Source organism: Amphiura filiformis, chromosome 3 (genome assembly GCF_039555335.1).
Source record: "Amphiura filiformis chromosome 3, Afil_fr2py, whole genome shotgun sequence".
NCBI classification, from domain to species: domain Eukaryota; kingdom Metazoa; phylum Echinodermata; class Ophiuroidea; order Amphilepidida; family Amphiuridae; genus Amphiura; species Amphiura filiformis.
Genome location: NC_092630.1, coordinates 69779599 through 69794585, shown reverse-complemented (window position 1 = coordinate 69794585; position 14987 = coordinate 69779599). Strand labels below are relative to the sequence as shown.

The window sequence follows — 14987 nt, the reverse complement described above, 5'->3', positions numbered from 1 at the left end:
TTTTATTTTATATTTTAGTGTACATATTTCTATTGGTTTTTTGTTTGTTTTTGTGAATGAACATCAGCTTTTCGTATTGTATTTGGTGTATTTAGTGCGCTCCCTAATTAGCTAGATATATAAAATATATAGCTATATCATAAAAATTGTAATATTAAATAGAAGAATTACACAAGGCAGCCATTGGTTAAACTCCTTAGAAAGCAATGCATAATGGTGCCAAGTAGTTAATACCATTATAAGGAAGACAACTAAAAGAATATTTATATAATAACCTCAGTGAGAACAGCATGCAGAATAAATTAAACACTAGCTGGCTTTTATTGTTAGTATTTTGTACATACCTTAAAAACCCAATAAACTGAAATATAAGGAACAACGATCATGGCTCTGGGGCATAATGTTCCAAAGACTATGTCTACTTCAGTTCTCTTGCTTTGTACTTCCTCACATCTTTTGCATTCATTTTTTTATGCTTTCTATTTTTGTCACCACAGTTTTTAGCTATAACAGCCTACATTTGTATGCACGATGTGCTTTAGAGAAATTTATTGTATCCCATCTGTTTGCCCTACATTTGCTTAATATTTCTTCCCTAGTAATTTTACTTTCCACATAAATTACCCACCTTCACCCATCTCCAATTTCATTCTTTCACTATGAGCATTCCCTCACTATTTTTTTTATCACACACAATTTCTCTTTCTCGCTCCTCTCCCTCTTGCCATCTCTCTCTTTCACTCATATGCTCTGCTTTCAAAAATAAATTCATATCACATCTTTTAATATTTCTGAAATGATATCAAACACACAACTCCTAGAATTGACAATATCGGCTTTTTGACTCTACCACAATGCTTTCACTCGAAATGGCTTTAGGATTTAAGAAAACAAAAATATGAGGACAAGGAGCAAGGTCAAGTCTAACCAATTGACAAAGCTTTAATCAAAGAATGGTAGAATCCATCGAGTCTCAATTCATGCATTGTCAATCAAGATTTGTTGCTTGCGGGCTAGAACAGCATCTTTTCATTGTGGAATTCAGAATACAGTGGAGGAATGTGGCAATGGTATATGGCAATAAAAAGACAGCATGCATACCATCACAAAAGTATGAATGAAAGCTTTGATAGCACCTATATGCTACAAACGTGACAGCTAATAGAATTGCATGGCACTTTATGTTAGAGCTGGTACAAAAGAATTTTCTTTAGATGTATAAATGCACATATTTATATGCTCAGGCACTGTTGTACTCCCTTAAAGGCTCAAGTCACTGAATCAGTACATACAAAATAATGGAAATGCATGCGCCTGGATACACATCACAAATCCTCTATTCCTGACAACTACAATACTAGCAATGCGGTAATTCTTAGCAGAATTAATTTGTACATTTCTTTGAATTGAAAGCTTGTCACTTATTCTGTTCTATTAGATTCAAGTTCTTTTTGTAGTTATACTTGCCAGTATTTGAGATTGCTCGCCAGTTGTAAACTAAATTAAATTTTATTATTGTATTTGCATAAATGTGAACTGAACTAAAAACATACATTTTGAGGCCAAATTAAAAATAGAATATGATAAATTACAAGGCATTGCACTATTTATAGAATGTTTATAGAAAGCAATTACTGTTTGGAGACATATGTTTGGCAACAGGAACCAGGGAAAACAATGCAAAAGATGGAGAGATGATATTGGAGAACAGTAAATTGGTTCAGCAAGGCTAGAGATAGAAACACCTGGCGGAGACACGCCAAGGCTTTTGTCCAGCAGTGGACCGATTGTGGCTGATGATGATGATGCTACTGCTGTTGATGATGATGATGATGATGACGATGACGATGATGATGATGATGATGACGATGTATCACAACCATGATCAAAACATAATGAAAATTAAGCTCAAGGTCAAGATGATCAAAAACCATACCCATAAAGTATTGGTGCATGCCTGATACAAATAATATATTATCTATTTTTAATTGTTACTCTTAGTTTATGGATGACATACTAAGTGGAGCATACAATGAAAGATTAGAAACATCACCATTAGGCCAAAAAAAAAATATTGTTGTGTTGCCCTCAAGTGGGAAAATGGGAAATTTGGGTCGGACGGTCGGATTTCTTTTTTTTTTTTTTTTTTTTTAAACCTTCAGTTTTAAAAAATCTCCTCAAATATTAAATAATGCTTCTTCAATTAGGGGACATTTGTCAATTTTGACTTCTGGGTACCTGTTAGACATCAATTAAAGACTAGTCTTTCAATAAAATATTAATTTGAAGTGAAAAACATTGAGTTTTTGAACAAATCTGTAAAAATCATCATTCAAAAAAAAATTGCACCCCTGATTTTTCAGGATTTAGGGTCGGACGGTTGAGGGCAACACAACAATTTTTTTTTTGCCTTATCAAGGGAGATGTGCAATGCGTGATTAAAATCATCACCATTATCAAGATATCAGTTATCATCCTGTCTGCGGCAAACACATATAGAAATACAAAGTACTGTGACATAAAGAGAAAGGTGATGTTATCTTGACTTGGGTGTTCAAACCAGTTAGTGGCTTCATCAGGCAAGTCTGCCTGCAACATACCCCCTGTAGCTTCATATACTATTACATGCTAGTTTACAATGTACATGTGACGTCAATGGTGTAGGTATACAGTGTGTGTCTGCAGCTAATAAGGATAGTTAAAAGGTACAGGGTGGTTTAAAATTATGATTTTTTTTTCACATTTTGATTTTACATGTAATAACAAATGCTTATGGTCATGATATTTAATACCTCTTGAAGAATATTATATTAAATTTATGTGATGGGATCAAGCAAATTAATGTAGACTATAATTTGACTGTTGGATTTCACATAAATGTTAAATGTTGGCTTTTTACATAATTATTTGCTGAGTCATATAAAAACAGAATCCATGTTTTTTCCCCTTTCAGGTGATTGATCAACTAGTGATTCAACTAGTCAATCAATAAGTAAATTGGATAGAATAATAAACAAGTTGTTTTTAATCCTGATCTCCTGACAAGTCCATCATATCATTTTACTTATCAATTGGATAACATAGCCTCTATTTCTAATTCCAACACATTTTTTTGCTCTTTTTTAATGGAACATTTGTGTGCAAAGTTCTAATTTCAGGAAATATGATCAGTGTCAAAGAATGCGATAATACTGGTGTTCTTGATATTTATCTTATAATAAAAGCACAAAAAAGGAGATCCATATCGTTGATTTCCCCTGTGCCAACCATTTCTCGTTACTCAATCTGTAAGAGACTTAGTCTGTATGCAGCTTGGTGTTGTACTTTGCTTGTGTTCATCAGTAGACAACTATTGCACCACCTGTTAGTCTTGCTATAGAGTGTATTCAATACTACGTCACTCTTGAGAGTAATCCTCATTTAAATAAAATTCTGTCTCCCATAAGGTACCACAGGTCAATTCGCATGATAATATAATAAAACAGGTTATAGGTATGAATGGTTGTAGAATCGATCTAGAGACCTGTCATCTTAAGCTTTCGTAGAACTGTCCTCCAACATGGCAGCCATTTCAATTGTTATACCGTTCCGGTTGGTTTATTGCGTACACTCTATTGATACTACAAATGTGTAACCCAAACCCATCAAGGAAAATATGGCATAAGTTGAAAATGTCAATTTTAAAATTTTAGCAAGTCTTCAAAAAGAGTGTTTTATTGACTGCAGTTTGATTTACCTCTCCCATCAAAAAAGATGGAAAAGTAACACAAAAACAACAAAAACAAAAACAAATTCTGTCAAATTATTTTCATTTCCCTTGATTAAGTCACGCATGTGTGATTTATGTGGTCGCCAATATCTTGGTTGAGCTTATCAAGGTCACACAATATGGACATGGGGCAAAAAAAACAGTTTGCGCAAGTGTTGGGATATGCTACAGCTAGAATACCTTTCCTACTCGTAAGCTGAATATACCAAGATCATCTGCGATAATGACCTGCCACAATTCTCAAGGGACTACCATCATTTGTTTCAAGCAACTACAGTATTTTGCAAATCTTCGCGTAAGACAAATAGGTTACATCTACGTCATGTAATGCTACGCAGCTTGTTCAGTGAATGAGATGCCAATATGATGATGATGTGATTCAGTTAGCCAATCAGAACACTACTTCTTGTTTATGCTGTAAACAGCGCCAAATCGGGCTGTTAGAATTGTGTTTGCCAAAATACTGTAGTCATTTGTCTCCCTTTAATTTTGATATAATGGTATCTTAATTGTGATCAATTCAAAGTCCTTGCACTTTACAATGTAACATGCAACAGTGCTGTGTTGAAAGTATGTTTTATTGGCATACAGTGTTGTTGAATTTAATGTTCTATTCAATTTTATCTGTTGTAAATTGATGATTATGATAATAGCTTCAGCTGAAAGGCATTGTCAATCCAGATCAGAGTTTGGTTGCTCAAGAACTGTACTTTTTAAATTTTAAAAGCAATGACATTTTTTAGTTTTCACAATACGGTTGATCAATTTATCAGCTCAATGCCCCTGAATGTATAAAGGTGCTTCACATTTAACTACTAGTAATTCTTGCCATTATTGTGATGTAGCATGATGAGTCATTGCACCTTTCTCCTGACACTTGATTGCCAAACTACTAATAACATATGACTGACAATGACATTAAACTAAATTGCTAAAACAATAAAACAACAAGAGCTTTTGATGCAAGCATGTGCTTAGATCCAAACACATACAATTATCGCAGCCATATGGAAGAGCAAAACACATAAAATTATCTCAGCCATATGGAAGAGCATGGAGATGATTTTTCACTTGTAATTGGATGTAGGGTGTGTATAATTTTCAAAAGTTAACAAAAGATTTCATTTAATGATAACACTCATCCACCATTTCTGACTTATTTCAAACTTGGGTACACAAGGGCTTAACCAGCGACTCATCCAACCCAACTTGGAGGCCTGTCTGAAAAATGTCCAAGCCATCCACACCCTGTCCAATAAAAATCCCAGATGAGATCAATTTAGAATAGAATTTCCTTTAAAAAAATTTTTGACAGATCAATAATATAAAGCCTTCAAATGCCTAAAAGAAGGTATTTCTGATGCTTTCTCATGGTCACGTATGAGGAACAGTCACCATTTTGAGTATTTCAATATTTGTTGTTTGTAATTCACTCACAGGTAGCATAAATCTTAGCCATCAGGTCTGTGCATGGGCAGTTTCTTTATCCTGACAAACCCCTGACTATCATCTTCATCAAAATGGGGTTTTCATCTTGATGAATTCGGGATGTTGATATCTGTTACATCATACTTACCACATGTCTATTGACGTTGTGTATTCTGTACTTCCTAGTAATACATCAGGCGGTCTATACCATAATGTAACTACTTCATTAGAGTAGGTTTTGCTGGGCACTGACTTGGCTCGGGCCAGACCTGTTTAGGGAAGTCAAGAAACAAATATCATTTAATTTGTAGATGAGTTTAATAATAACATTTATAGTAAGACTGTTTGGAACACAAAAATGTTATACTGCTAATGTTAAACAAAGGTGGTTATCCTTTTTGTGCTCCACGCAGCATTGACAGTTAACGGTTTTGCATTACAAACAGTCAAAATCAAAAATAAGCTCATTAATCATTTATATGCTGATGAATGTAACATAAAACTACACATAGCATTATATATACATTTACAAAACAGATTAAAAAAATATTGCAGCAACACCAATTAATTTGTCATATATCGCCTCTTTCCTGCAGGTATCAATACTTGTATGATTACATTATCCATTCCATAACAGGTAAAATATGGTGATGTGTTTATTTTAGAACCTTGCATTTAAGCAATCCAATCAACTTATCTCAGCACATCCATTTACAAGTTTTCATCTTTGTTTGAATTTCTTTGAAAATTACTATTCCTCTGTCAAATAAAAGTGTCCACCTAAGTGTTTTTCTTTGCCATCCTCCCAATCTGTGCTCTCAAAGCATTTCATCAGTTGAGTGCAAAAAGCTCATAAGTGCTTTATTATTATCCAGCACTTCCAACCTTCTTGGATTCAAACAATGATTTCCTCTAGGAGTAAGAACAACCTCATGTTCATGGCAAAGTTCAGTACGCTTTGATATACAACAGTGGTAGAGATAAAGATTGCCATATAGATGACCATACCATGTACAATGGTGTTACAATATCTTTGAAGATTGTCATATGACCATACATCTTAACCTCATCGCATACTTTGCTTCACACATTGATTTGACAGTTTCGACACTGTCAACTTTAAATGATCTGATCTTTAAAACTAAAAGAAAAGCACAATAAATTTAAAGGATGCATTTTCTGCAGGAAATTGAACAAGAAATCCAGAAGAGATTCAGAAATATTGTCAGGTGTTAGGTTCTAATGTTACATTTATTTGAAGGAGACAAAAAGTCAACTGAAAGGTGTACATGGATATAAGGTTTAAACAAAAATTGTGTTTTTCCTCTACAAGTCATTTTCTTGTAGATCAGGGAAAAGGCTTTTCCAGCAATAAGATATTTTACTGGCTGACCAATAGATTCCCAAAAAAATTGATCACCAGTATGCATGCTCCATCCATGCACATTCTCCAAACTAAAGGGTTCACAAAAAATAACTCCCCCTCTAAAATTACAAGACATTTCTTTGCATAACTTGACATACATTTCGTTGATTTGAAAAATCTAAAAACCTGTGAATAAAGGGATCATTTTCCTACCCTCCCAAAGTTCTTTCCCTAAAAAATCTTTTTGTTTTGGCCAAAAATGATCACATTTTCCAAAAATGATGCTTTCAGAAAAAGTTGCACTTTTCCACATCCTATACATTTAATGTACAAAAACATTCTCGATATCAATGTTTTGATTTATTTAATGGTGTTTTTGTTTTCTTTAATTTTTATGTATACGATTACCCAGTCACCTATGCAATCATCTTGAAGTATAAAACAATGACTAATTGACATGTGCGGGGTTTTTCTAGAAGATTTTATTGAGCCGGTGTTTCAAAAATGGTAAAATCAATTTAGGAGTTACAAAACATTTCTTTGCATAACTTAACATTCATATTGTTGATTTGAAAACTTTAAAAACCTGGAAATAGAGGCATCTTTTTGCTACCCTACCAAAGTTATCCCTTCTCAAAATCTTTTTGTTTTGGTCAAACATAATCACATTTTTTCAAAAATGATGCTTTAAAAAACGTTGCGCTTTTCAACATCCCACACATGTAATGTACAAAACTTTCTCGTTAACAATGTGACGATTGATTTAATTGGGTTTTTTCCTTCACCTTTTTGTCTCTGAACTCTTTAGTCACCCATGCAACCATCACGTGGTGCAAAATAATGATTTGTTGAAGCTAATTTGGACATAAATGACGATGTTGAAAAGTGCAACTTTTTTTTGAAAGCATCATTTTTAGAAAATATGATTGTTTTTGGCCAAAACGAAAAGATTTTCAGACGAACAAACGTTGGGAGGATAGAAAAACAATTCCTTTATTCGCAGGTTTTTAAATTTTTCAAATCCACGAAATGTATGTCAAGTTATGCAAAAAAACGTTTTGTAATTTTAGGGGGGAGTTATTTGTTGTGAACCCTTTACATCGCTGCCACCGTGCCTACTTCCAGCATCTAGCATACTAATTGACATTTGATGATTGGAATATTTTGGTAACTAAATTGGCTAATGTGGAAAGATTTTGATTACAATTTGTGATCATTTCCTATATCATATATAAATCAGTGACTGAGAAAAATTGGGCAAAATTTCAACTTGAAAGCTTACCAAATATGGTCCTGCTCACATGACACTAATGGTACAGAGACAAAGGGTGTCTTATTTGGCATGGTTGATTTGTCCTACAAGGTAGATTAGAAACGTTTTGGCTACTAAATTAAATTTTTGACCATCTTTCAGAATGCTGGTCCCCACTGCCTGCAAATTTGTTATTGAATGTATTCCAGGTATCTATATGCATCTAGCATAGATTATAGGGTGAATGGCAAAGAATCACTTGGGTGATTGACTCTGGATTAATGAAAGCTATGATTAAATTTGGTAAGTCTGAACTGCAATGGCTCCTGACACGCTTCATTAATCTCTGAAGTCAAATGATTGCTCCTTGAGTTGGCACCTCATACGTGTAACTTATTGTATTTTTCCCAGGAGTTTCTATTTTGTTAAAAAAATAATGTACAAAATGAAAACACATCATTCAGTGCAATGAAATATCATGCGATAATAACGTTCTTATGATATACATTTTGATATTTAAAGTCTTCGTGTGAAATGGGTCCTGAAATAGACACTACATTGTATGAAAACAACAATTGCAACAAGGCACTTGTTTGAGTAAATGTTTGTTTTCCTTGTTTATCATTCATAGTCTGCTACAATACCAAAGTCTTACCAAAGTCTGCTAATTTGAGTTCTCCTTTCTCGTTGATGAGTAGGTTCTGTGGCTTGAGGTCCCTATGTAGTACTTGTCGTTTATGACAATATTCTAGACCCCGTAATAATTGATATAGAAATAGCTGTGAACAAACCACAAAAATCAATCACTTAATATAAAGGAAATGAAATTAGAACTAGGTTACATACTGAGATGCAGGCCATGAGGCAAGTTAACAAATACCATATTCACTTATATTTGACTTGCATTGCTTCCTGTATTGTGTTTGTGTGGGACTGTCCTTTTTAAACCTGCAATTTTCTGTGTTGCTTATGAAAATAAACCATGAAACCTAACTCCTTCATTATCATCTATAAATATTTTTATAGCATTTCACTTCTAATTGACGTAGAACTTTGACAAGGAATAATCTACCTCCTAAAATGTCAAAGTTTTCAGAAAACCAATAAAACAATAACTTACTGATTCATGAAACCAAATAATCAAACTTGATACTTTGAAGTAGCTTTCTTTGCATTTGGTTTCTTTGATCTTGGTATATCTTCATAAAGTGTGTTTTTGGTTTTTTTGCTTACGTATTCTTGTGAAACTATGATTTGACAATATCCAGACTACAGCTTCTATTTCCTGGTAGGGATCTTTTCATTACAGCTAGACAGCCAATGATTGGTAAATTGAACAAATTATATACCTCACTAGAAGAAATTAAGACAGCTTCACAAATACTGTACAGGCAGGTATTTAATAGTTTGCGTCTGATTGGTAACTTTTACCGGTCAGCTGCCCAACTGAATAGTGCCCAACAAAGTTATGGTATAGCCCTGTCTCTTGATCATCTTCTCCCTGTCACTGCCTTATTATTTGAGACAAGTTTTTAAATACTCAAATAATTGATTTTGATTCTGTACACCTACCTTTACATTGTTCATACTCATTATACTTCCGCAGTCATCCATATACTGCTTCAAATCCTTTTCCTGTAAATCAACAAAACACACACACAAAATTAGACAAAACTGTAAAAACATTTCTTAGAATCTGAGAAACCTAAAAGGGAGTAGGTAATCACAACTAGCCTGGATACGAAAGCATTTTTTTAAGAATACATTACTTATTTACTGTGTTGAAATGTACTTGTCTCCGATTGGCTGCTGAGGCAATCTGCTGTTGCCAAGTGGAAATATATGAATGAACTTCAACTTTCAAACATCACATTTGTAAATAAACATAATTTTTCACCAGGTTCGCCATCGCAAATAATAAACCTGTTGAAAAATTATGTTTATTTATATAATTCCCGTCGATCATGCCTCTGTTTTTCCATATCACATTTGTATGCGCTCATCAAAGGCTAACAGTAATTTGGTATAGCATGTGCAGTATTAATGACTTGTACCTACAAATCCAATTTCACACTAAGAAGGCACTTCTGTCACCTTAACGGACAGCCGTATCTTTCTGTTTTTCGGTTTTAGCAAAATTTCCCACCTGATAATTTAATGATGCAGCGAAATAACTTGTGGCCAGAAATCAGAAGTGAATTGGTTCATGTCTCCATCAATTCTTTTCCAATTAATTATACTTTAAATTACAAAACAACCATTAACATTTCCTTTCAAAAGATGAAAAATCTTTTCTAAATATTGATTGAAATTTAAGCATGCCTCACATCATTAATACATTCTATACAATCAGCACTCTGCTTAATATTACTTGCAATTGTTTACTAATGTCAATGTTTGACTTTGTTTGTACAGCCTAAATTCATTGTAAGCAATAAATAGTACATGTTGTGTTTCATGTGTTCTGCCTATATTATTCATTTCATGCAGAATAATCAAACAAATTTACTAATATTCTACAACTAAGTATGTTCATTATCGTCATATATTTTATATGACTTGTAACAGTCGTTCTATAATTTCATTATGATTGATAATGTCAACAAATATGGACAGAATAACTAATATTAAATGAAGCTATGTTGTCACTCAACTTGGCAAAATATTATTTTCCATTTATTACGTCGTCATGGTTATTATGAATAATAATCAACGTCAATGTCATATTTGATCAGAATTTATCAAATAGCCATCCAATGCAATAAATGATCAAAGCAAAATGGCGCAAGCATATGTGAGATAAAAGCTAAAGAAAAAACACTTTGAAATGGAAGCATAATATAGCGTTTGTTGAATGGGATATGACAGGTTGGCTGCTAGCCCTGAATGTCATGCACCCAGGGCAAATTAAGAAAAAGTTTACACATGGATATAGAGACTACACATCAGGTTGCCAGATTTGTGCAAATCAAAATATTTTCCCCCTTTTAATAGTTTAAAAGTACATTTAGAGCCTATGCAAATATGGAAATATATGCCAAGTACCTCGTAAAGTACTGGCATCGAGTATGGCATTGACTATATGCAACAGTCTACAAAAGGATATTGCAACTACACATCACAGCCAAAATTGCTGCCAGATTTTTACAAATCAAATGTTTCCCTTCTCTGATGCAAATTTAGAACCTATTCAAAATGAGTAATTCACCTATTCGGTAAATCCCATAAGCCTTTGCATTTGGACCTCTTGATGTTGTCACCTGACGACAGATGTTCACACACCGATGTTCACATTCATAGTCGCATCGTTAGTGCCCTTTTTAATGCCATGAGGTACGCAGCAACAATGTACGCTCCGGCGTTATGACGTCAGTGGTCCAAAAACAAAGGCTTATGATTGGAATTTACCATAAGCTCAATTGTCTAGTACAGAATAGATTATTTGCAAGATATTTTGTTGGTATCATGGTTAAAACATGTCATGATTAAGAATGTATTGGTTAAATTGAATGAGCGAACCAGCTTGTAAGTAACATGGATGCAGTACTTTCATTGACATCAAGCCCTCTTTGTCAATTTTGTATCAATATTTTCTATATACAGCATTAGTAAAAATCTTTTTGATACAATGAGTTAAAATAATAAGAATGGCAGTTGTATGTGTATGTACGGCACATTAATGTTCGCAGGCAAAGTTGAATAAATACAATTCTCTTAGCAGCTTCAAGCGAAGGCATCCGAAAAATGGTCACAATTGTTATTCCTCATCGTAGGTATCCGCATATTAAAGGACATTATTTTGAATTTGACAGTTGAGATGTTCTAGCACCTATATGTATTTAATTATATTGCTGGATGCAGAATAACGCACTGGAAATATCTGCACAAATAATGTGATAAAAAAACATCCATCCTACAATGTGAGGAGAACCATCAACACTTGATAGCACCGAAATAGTATATAATGGCCTACAGGTACTAGGTAGGAGCATCTAACCAGTCAGGTTTCACACTACATCTGCCTGTCTCATGCATTGTAAAATTTTAGCTCTGCATTATTCGATTTGAAAGAAGCGTTTGTGGGTTAATATGTCGACATAAATGTCTTGCACATCTATACCTATTGCACAAATGCTCCTGTTAAATGCTGAGAATAATGTCTAATTCAAGAAGGAAAAAAGTATTAAAAGCAGTAAACAATGGTTGATATATTATTGTCTTCATTATTACTTGTAATTCACTTCAATCAGGTCAAAATATTCCATAAATTATAGGCTATAGTAATTTAAATTGGAAAATTATTCATCCAGCCAGATAGACTTGAATAAACCCCCTCTGTTGCAGATTCTCTCTAACAAATAACACATATTTTGGATCCATGTCATACAGAAAATTGTTGTCTCACCCTCCATTTTCCCAAGGCAGGATAATTGGTTGCTATTTTTTTGTTTGTTTCATTGTTTCAAAATGATATATTGTCCATCAAAAAAAAGAAAAGAAAATTGAAATACTTAAAAAGTTATTCAGTTTTATCCCTGGGTTTTATCATGTTTACAAATATTATCATTAGTACTTTACTTTTTACTCCTTATTTTTGCTTGTATCTCAAGGTCACAATTGGTGTCTTTTGGATCCGATTGTACCACAAGAACAGGTGTATTCACTCAAAAAAATTAAATTGTATACAATTGTTTTCTGTTCAGCAAAAACAAAAATGCTTCTCCTGTATAATGGTGAAAATGTACTAACACCATTCTTGCATATTTCTCATGAAAAAGAAATGTATAATTGTATTGTTGTTTCTATGTAGCTCTATGTTGACTGATATAAGCACTAAAATAACATGGATATAAAATGAATATGAATGTGGGCATGAGATAGCATCAACATTTTACCATAGCAATACCCAGAACAGGTGGTAGGTTTTAACATGGCAGTCATATCGTCTCATAGTGACATCTGCTATCAAATAGTAAAATAAATAGTTGCCACGTGCCATTTATCAACACCGTAAAGATGGATGCTGCGCTCACTTTTCACCAATTTGTAATCAAAAACACAGGAGGGGTAAATCTTCAGCATTGTATCAGTCTCATTTTTAAGTAAATGATGTTAACTAGTAAATCAGACTCTGACAGGTTTTAAGATCTTTCTAGAGTGAGTGAGAGCAGTAAGCCAGATGACAAAGAAGTAATGTTGGAACGAATGGGAGCGTCAAGGCCAAGGTTTATTCCAAAGATTGGATGCTCTGACCTGAAATTTTAAACACAGAAAGTTAGGAATGAGTATTGTGAACTTTGCCTCCTGTGTAATGGATGCACAGAGACTGAATGAACATTGAGAGCAAAGATAACCAGCATTACCAAAATGTTCAAAATTCACACCAGCTGGGAAAAAAATAACACATGTGTGTTTCTTACAGAAGCTACAAGACATTCAAATAATGAACTTTCAACACAGTAGGTCTTGCAATGCTTCAAATGCGTCAATATTGGATAACACTCATTTAGCCACTTTTTTAGCCTGAATACAGGAACTAAATATTTGAATTTCTTGACCGATTCCCTCGGGGATGAGCATAGACTTTTCCATAATCTTTTTTTTTCTTATGTCAAGAAGTTGTCTAAAGGGCCGTTACATTTACGATCCACCTTACTATTACAATACTGTTTCACAAAGTATATGCTACATAAAATTTGGTAGAAAATTCACTTTCTCTTGTTTTGTTGTTTTAATTGAGTGGACAAAATTGACTGAGGCAGGTACAATAGCATGTCCCATCAAACAGTTACTAGTCAAAACAGAGAAGGCTCCATTCAGAGTTTTCAATTGAATGTTACAACAATATTTGTTGTCATCACTGAGCATGTTGCTAACTGAGATATACTGTGGTCTGAAGGCTATGGAAAAAATGCCTCAAATGAAGCCATGGATATTAAATATGTGATTGGCAACTTACATTTCTAAGTTAACATTTTGAATTTTACTCCTCCATATGCTAAACTCCAAGATAATATTCTAGACCCATTAAAGCTCATTTCAATGACAACAACCCTGTTAAGATGGTTCTTTGAATGGAATGGAAACATGTATTTTAGAGGCTGTGTAAAATTATGTGTATCCCTGGGTGGTGAATATCCAAAATGGTCTGCCAAATATCAATTCCTCCTTCCAACACCCCCCCTTGACATGCCAAAAAATCTTTGCCCCTCCCCTTTCAACATGCCAAAAAATCTTTGCCTCCCCTTTACATATGCCAGATTTTGGAGAATCCCAATTTAAATTACAAAACCTGAAGTGCAGCAAGCAGAAAATTTTGCATACGTGAACGTTTCTTAACATATTTCTACATCGTTTTATTGCCTAATATAGAAATGGTGCACAAATATCAATGCCAAAAATTGCTTAGCCCCTTTTTGGCAGACCAAAAATCTTTGCTCCCCACCTATAATCCACCACACGGGGTACACATTATTGCACCACCCCTTAGTCAGATATCTTGTTCATAGCAACGTTAAAATACCTAGTACTAGTCATGTGGTAGATGTGGATGATATTAATAGAATCATATACCCAAACACCCCATTATGGCAGTCACTCTAGTATGATAATCTAATAGACTGACGGCAGCTATGTTACCTTTGAACTTGCTTGTTAGTCACATGGAGTAGGTAGGATGATCAATTGCATCATTGTTGATGCAGGTGCTAGATGATATAATCAATTTCATAACAGAAATACTTGCATGTCTAATAACTGCAGTTATCCAAATAATTTACACTGATGTCTGGTCAATGAAATACTGACTGCTGCATGGTTGGAATAAGCTTTTTGGGTTAGCTACACATATGCATTATGTAACTATTTAACTGATATTCAAAGGCCCGGGCGGACATCCGGCACACTCTTCGTTGATATGAAGCGCAATTCCACGCATACATGTATGCATGCTCTTATGTACCATATTATGTGCAAGTTGTCACAAACATGTATGCAGCTTGTTTTCACTGGCACCAATAATAGGAAGGGATCCCCCTGCCCTGTTTTCAGTGAATTCTTGGTAAGACTGGCATGAGAAACACATATAAATTGAAAATTGGTTATAAACAATCTAATGATATCAAAGAACCACCGCTGTTCTTGAATCCTAATGGCTTGCATTTTTGTTCAGC

General features: G+C 34.0%; 1 protein-coding gene across 3 annotated transcripts in view; it reads right to left on the bottom strand.

Moving 5' to 3' along the window:
* Nucleotides 1–14987, bottom strand: part of LOC140149040 (cyclin-dependent kinase 17-like) — a 146840-nt gene that overhangs the window by 18871 nt on the left and 112982 nt on the right. For all 3 annotated transcript variants that reach the window (XM_072171187.1, XM_072171189.1, XM_072171188.1), the window contains exons 7-9: nucleotides 9388–9450; nucleotides 8471–8594; nucleotides 5346–5466 (exon numbers count right to left, since the gene is read on the bottom strand). In XM_072171187.1, coding sequence (XP_072027288.1) covers nucleotides 5346–5466; nucleotides 8471–8594; nucleotides 9388–9450 — 308 coding nt within the window. The remainder of the gene's footprint in view (nucleotides 1–5345; nucleotides 5467–8470; nucleotides 8595–9387; nucleotides 9451–14987) is intronic.